Consider the following 7008-nt stretch of genomic DNA (forward strand, 5'->3'; position numbering starts at 1 on the left):
TTACACAATTTTAAAAATGGGGTCCATCTGGTGACTGGTAGTTGCCACAAGAGCCTGACCTTTCCCTGGCTTATTCTTGCCTTCAACTTCATCTCTATAAAGAAGAGACTGCAGGTAATTAATGTATTTGATGGCGGCTCGGAGGGTTTCAACTTTACTAAGCCGCTTCTCCAGGTATTCCTCAGGCAGGTGGTGACGAAGCTGGGCATAGCCTTCGTTGACACACTTGACTCTCTGCCTTTCCCTTTCATTTCTTTTTCTGATGAACGCTGGACCATAGGAGTATTCACATCTTCCATAGGAGGGATATGGCATTTGAAAAGGGAAGGAACAAGGATCTCCAAAGTTTTCCACAATCAGCTGGTCAGTTGTAAAAGGGAGCACTGGCAGGTCTTCAGGGTACGGGGATGGGGCAGGGGCTTCTGGATAGAGGTGGAAAGTGACAACAGGGTCCAGGTAGAAGGACCGAGTCAGCTGCATATGGGGAGAGTCACTAAAGGGGGGCAATCTGTCTGTCAGATTACAGTAGTTTTTGTTATCCATTATTCTCTTTGTAACCTGGAAGTACAAACATGTATTAATTCATCCAACAACATGTCAACATAAATAACAAATGATAATAACAGTAACCCACTGTACAGTTCAAGGTCTTCTTGCTCTAGTACTGGGTTCTTTCCACTACACCATGTTGATTCTGATGTCTCCCAAAAGACTTGTCTCCTTAAAGCATTTCTGTTAACGTGGACTGCTAAGTTTTGCTTCTTATCACTGAAAACTAGATGGATGACGTATGACTTTATCTGTCAGAGAAATGAAGAAGCAGTTAAAAACTATGCAAAATCTATAAGCACAGTGTGAGTGATGTAATTCTGACAAGTGAAAAATTAAAATTCAAACAGATAAATTAGGAGGTAGATATTTACTTTACAAAAAAAATACCATAGGTTTGTTTTTTTTTTTTTTACAAATATTGATTTACAAAAATGCTACTTATATACAAGCTAACGTACAAACTGTTAGATAAATTGAAGTACACCCATATTTAGTTCTCTCCTCATTAATAACAAAGGCACAAGTGTCCTGTCTCGGGTGGTTTGGCATATTGCTTCTTTCTGAATGAGTATGTTATCGTCAGATTACTGTATATTGCTGTGACAATATATATGTGTCAGCATACAAAATTTCGGAGTTGGAAGAAGCTTTAAAGGCCTTTCTAGTTCAACATGAACTGAGTATGTTCTCTGCCTCCAAACTCTGAGGTCCAGCCTCCACGACCCACCACCTCCTGAAGTAGCATATTCCATTCATCTTTTTAATTATAGGGAAATTTCTCCTTACATCAAGTCTAACTTTGTCCAAAGGCTGGAAACCACTATTTACTTATTTGGACATGACCTGTGATTTCATCAGTGGTATTTTTCATCTGTAACTTAAATTTCTAGCGAGTTGCTAAAGGCACTAAAAGGGCAGGAAACTTGCCTCTGTTCATACAGCTCACATATGTCAAAGGCCAAAGTTGGTACTCTATCCACTATACCAAGATATCAACGTTCTATATTATTCTAGAACATCCAGGTCTTTTTTCACATATACTGCTATCCAGCTTTATCTTCCCGACCTAGGCTTTTTTATACAACTCAACAGATGCTGCACAAGGACTACTTCTCTGCCAAGAGCTTTCCATGGGAAAATGCTTTTATTTTCTCTAACACCCAAAGGAGGTATCAAAAAAATCTGCCAAGAGTACATTTGCTGTAAGAGCTTATTAAATATCAAATAAACTACTGAATATTGGGGCAGTGGCATACAGGATTATTAAAATGATAAATATAAGTTATAAAAGACATTTGGAAAAAGCTTAGGTGAAGTGATATAAAGCAAAGAAAGCAGAGCCAGAACTAGACTTACCTTAATTATACAAAATGAGAAAAATGTATTTTTTAACCAGTCCTGTGATTTTAATTTGTGTAGGAAACACCCAGTGAAGACTTCTCTACAGATACAGAAGCACTTTGTCTGCAAAAGAAGCTTAGAGAGTTAGCTCAGGGACTGGAGGCTGAGTGACTTGCTCCGTCACCTATTCAGTGTGTGTCAAAGACAGGGACTTGAACCCAGAGTTTTTTGACACAGAGGTCAGCTCTCTATTGACTATACTATGCTGCTTCTTTTTTTTTTTTTTTTAAGCAAATGGGGTTAGGTAACTTGCTCAAGGTTACACGGCCAGGTGTTTCTGGGTGGGTGCTAAGTGTCTGAGTCCAGATTCGATCCCAGGTCATTCAGACTCTGGGGCCAGTGCTCTTACTTGCAGTGCTACCTGGCCACCCTGACTATGCTGCTTCTTAAAAAGAAAACTAGAAAAATAAATACAAATATGAATAGATATAAGGAGAATGAAAGTAACCCAAAAGAAATAACTAAGAAGCTGCTATGGATGTGTTATACACAAAAAAATACATTAAAAAATGAGAATAGCTACACTTATATGGTTAATAGGTTTTTCTGTTTAAAGTTGGGTGCATGACAAATTATTTTTTTAAAAGATCATTAGTTAGCAAAGTTATGTGCTTTGTTAGAAAAAGAGGGATGTCAGACAACACAGATACTTCCATGTGAATCTATAAAACAAACCTGCAAGAGGAAAGGATGAGTTTCCAGCCACTTCTCTAGCTCTTGACAGGCCAGCATCTAAACAGAGCTGGGAGGCTTGTGTGCAGCCTGTACACAGGCTTCCCCCGGTCCTTGGAACGCACTCCCTCCCCCTCTGTGTGCTTCAGAGGCTCAGTCCCAAGGCTACCTCCAAAAAGGAAGGCCGCCCCCCCCCCCCCAAGATAGTTTGTATTTACCTTGAATATATTTTTCAATATATTTAGCTTTGGAGTCAGGAAGACTTGGGTTCAAGTTTTGACTGGTTGCCTGACTCTGGGCAAGTGGCTTAGGCTCTCTGCTCCTGGCAGCTGTCTACATCTATAAGTTGCTGAGCAGCTGCAGAGGTGTGCTGGTGTAGGGGATTTCAACCCCACACAATCACAAATCTAGATTAAACACACACACACACACACAGACTGTATTTATTTATCTGTCTATTTTATTTTCCAAAGCTCCTTGAGGGAGGGGACTGTTTCATTTTTATCTTTGTCTGTCTAATGCCTACCCCTGTAACTGGCACATGGCAGGCCCTTAATACATGCTTGCTGAATGAATTAATCACTATAATTAAAGCAGGAGAAATTGTGCTCTGATTCCTCTGAAAATGCCTAATTTAAGTATATTTAATGTAGTTTCTTAAATAGGGTCAGGTTATATAGATAATAAGGAAGCTGTCAAAGAAAAAGAAAAGGGAGGAACAGTCAGAAGTCAAAGAGTAATTAAAATCAAGGCACACTGATTTGCCTGCCAGGTATGCAGGAGTCTGAGGATGCAAAGATAAAATGGAAAAAGTCCCTGCCCTCAAGGATCTGACACCTACTGGTGAGACGGGACATTCAGAGAGACAAATATGGAATCCTAGAAGGAATAAGGAGCACTGCTAACAACTGGGGAATCAGAGAAGGCTTCCTGTAGAAGGTGGCACCTGAGCTGAGGAGGGAGGATGACCGACATCAGGAGAAGGAATGCCAACTTGGAAGAGCACCAAGGCCACCGGTCTGGGGGGACACGGAGTAAAGGGTAAAGAGGAAGTAAGGAGAAGTAAGGCTGGAAGGTAAACAAACTTAAAAGTATGTAAATGCTAGCAAAGGGCTCTTCTTCATCCCTGGGATGATGTGATCCCCCACAAACCCAGGTAAAGCACAACACAACAAGCAATGAACCTCTTAACAGGGCTCCCCCAACCCCAAAGAAACAAATTTATCTTTGGACGACTAGAAACTAGCCATGCAGGGAAAGAGGGGGATGGGATGTGAGGGGGCACAAGAAGGGGGAGAAAGTTTCTGGATTCAGGGGTCAGAAAATTGCTAAGGAAAATCCTGAGTAAACAGTTCTCACTTACATGGAGCTTTAGAAAGGTTTATAAAGTGCTTTCCCCACAACCACCAAATGATTCATGTTGTTGTCCATTTTAGAGACAGAGAAACCGTATCTCAGAAAAGTAAAATAACTTGCTTAGGGTCAAAAAAAGGGCAATCTAAGGATTCTTCACATTAGATTCAGTTACAGATTTAGAGTTAAAAGTTATCACAGAGCTCTTCTAGTTTAGCCTTCATTTTACAGATGAGGAAACTTTAAAGCTCAGAGAAGTATGAGTGACCTACCTGTCCAAGGTCATCCAGGTTGCAAACAACTCCAGCAGATGTCAATGGATTACATGTATACTCTAAGCGGCAAAAGAAATGGCTAGAATTATTCCTGAAAATCCCTTGCTGATGAATATCTCAGTTTTGGAGAGCAGATAAGTAACCACAAAGCTAGCCTAAAAATTCTCACCTGTGGCTCAAACCAAAACCTGAGGAAGACTACTGAAGTGAAAATTAAAACAAAAAAAAAAAAAAGACCAAAACTAGTATCCCTGCTAATTCTTCAAGTATTTTAATTTGGGAAAAGTTTAATTTACTTTATAGCAGACTAACAAAAGCATCTTTAAAATTTGACCCGATGAAATCAGTTTGATAGGTAATTAAAAATTGGTTTTAATAAGAGAAAATATAATTCTTTGAGAAATAACTCAAGAAAGATACTGGGAGAAATTTTGGTGACATAAAAAACAAGTCATCCAAAATGTATTAAAGAAAAAAAAAAACCTCAGTTGTTGCCAGAACACCCACTAGGAAAATCCTTACAGTAGGATATTTCCAATAGTAATTCATTGTTCTATGTAACTGCATTCTCCTTAATTATAAGCACCCAGACAATAATATTCAAAGAAAGAGAGTTACAGAATAATTGATTGTGGTTGGAGGAGAACTTGTAGGCGGAAATAAGAATTAGAAAGAAACAAGTGTCAATGGAGAAGTCTTAGCAAAAATCAAGTATCATGCTGGCTAGTGCCCTGGGCTGAGTCACTGAGTTCCATGGACAAAACTAAAAAGATCTCAGGCAAGTTTGTCTTAGTCTGTCTGTCTGTCTGTAAAAGAGATCAATTAGGGATAAAACTGGCTTATTTCTTTCCTAGGAAAGCTATGAGGATTAATAGGTGATTATAAAAACTCAAAAAATTCCTTTACTGCAACTTAAATAACTAAATGTTAATTTTTTTAAACTTTAATTTAAATAAATATAATTTGTCAGACAATACAATCTAGCACAGAGAAACACATGCTGCAGCATTACAGAGATTACAGCAAATTTGGGAGCTTTCAGTGTTACCAGATCCAGTTTTGTCAAACTGGTAAAATTCAATCCTGTAATAATCACTAACATTTAAAGTTATCATTGTACTAGGACCTAAGACAAAATTCAAGTGACATGTATTTTGCCCAGGAATTCTTTTCGAACCAAGTTCTCATAATACTGATACTGAACTGATCTTTGAAGAAGAGCTCTTACCTGAGTTTTGTGGTCAAAATGTTCTATGTTCAGCCAAGTTCGACCTGTCAGATTTATAGTCTATTGGTGACAATATGCAAAGTAGCTTATGGTTAAACAGACCTGTGCAAGTCTTGTTTAGCCTTTTCCCACCCACTATGCAGATACAACAACAAATAGCACGACTAAAAATAAAGGTTCACTTGAAAAAACATTGGATTTCCATCTCAAACAATGGTAGTCAAAACAAGTTACTCTTCAGAATCAAGTACAGTCCCCATAAACTTAAATATTTTTTAATCTGGATTTAAAGAAAAGGTTTTTTTTAGAATTATGAAAGGTAATCATACTTCATCCCAAAAAGGATCCTTAGTGATTTTCTAATCCAGGGGTGCAGAGCCTGCAGCCTCAAGGACACATGTGACCCTATAGGTCCTCAGGTGCAGCTCTTTGACTGAATCCAAACTCCATAGGACAAAACCTCTTAAGGGATTTGTTTTGCAAAACTTGAACTCAAAAAGCTTCACCCAAGGACCTAGAGGGCCACATGTGGTTCCCCATCCCTGGTCTAATCCAAACCCCTCATTTTACATAAGAGGAAAACAGGTGAAATGATTTAAGATTATATTGATTGGACTAGAACCTAGCTCTCTGGACTCCTAGTTAAATCCTATACTGGCTCCCCAACCAAAACTTGGAAATTATTAGACTAGAAATCACTGTAGTGGAGAGGCCCAAAAGTAACTGAACAGCTCTTCTGTGGACTGAGGTTGAAGGGATGATCCAAGAGACTTTTATGAGAACCAATTGGTCATTTTCCATTGATGTCACATGCATAGGGCAGAGGTAAAACAGAACAGGACCTCCAGGCCGGCTGCAGTTGCCCTGAGAGCATACATAAGAATTGGGGGAGCCAGGACTGTTCTGACTCCTGAGAGATGGCAGGAGAAGTTGGAAGCTGGGGTACAGAGAGTTTGCCTGAGTAATTTCTACATAAAGCATCAACTTGAGAGAAGTAGGTCAGCTAACAAGAGATAGACCTACTCTGACCAGTACACAGGGTGGGGACTTGACTAGTTTGTTCCTTAAATTTTGCGGGAATTGGGAATTGTGATTAAGCTTCCTCGGTGGTAGTAGAGGGGCCAGGGTAAAAAAGACAATGGCACTCATCAGAAGGTGGCTTATAATTATTCCTTTGTTAACCAGACTTGGGCACAAAACAGATTTCCCTTTCTTTGCATGTTTTTTTTTTTTAAGCAATTGGGGTTAAGTAACTTGCTTGAGGTTACATGGCCAATTTCTTTTGTGTGTGGGAGTTAAGTATCTGAGACTGCACCGATCCTGGGTCCTCCCAACTCCGGGCCCAGTGCTCTTATCTTTGCATGTTTTTTAATAAACCTGTTCTTCATTTAAGTATTTATTGCTAGCCTGATGCTTGCTGGGGAAGTGAAGCCCCCTAGTGGAGCGTGTTTAAAACAAGCCAAATTCAGTTCTTAGCACTTGAGCCAATCCTTGGGTCATGAGAATCCAGAGGAATTCTGAGCCACA

At 39.4% G+C, this 7008-nt stretch overlaps 1 protein-coding gene across 1 annotated transcript; it reads right to left on the minus strand.

Annotated features, from left to right (window-relative positions):
- Positions 1–793, minus strand: ASCL3 (achaete-scute family bHLH transcription factor 3). The gene has a single exon (XM_069090890.1). It carries the CDS (start codon positions 541–543, stop codon positions 1–3), a length of 543 nt encoding a protein of 180 aa, XP_068946991.1. The 5' UTR covers positions 544–793.
- Positions 794–7008: the final 6215 nt, after the last annotated feature.

Source organism: Petaurus breviceps, unplaced genomic scaffold (genome assembly GCF_028583685.1).
Source record: "Petaurus breviceps papuanus isolate PSGF00001 unplaced genomic scaffold, PetGlider_PUasm1.0 188, whole genome shotgun sequence".
Taxonomy (NCBI): domain Eukaryota; kingdom Metazoa; phylum Chordata; class Mammalia; order Diprotodontia; family Petauridae; genus Petaurus; species Petaurus breviceps.

Coding starts and splice junctions, on each gene's coding strand:
- ASCL3 (XM_069090890.1), bottom strand. CDS start 543: ATGGATAACAAAAACTACTGTAATCTGACAGACAGATTGCCCCCCTTT.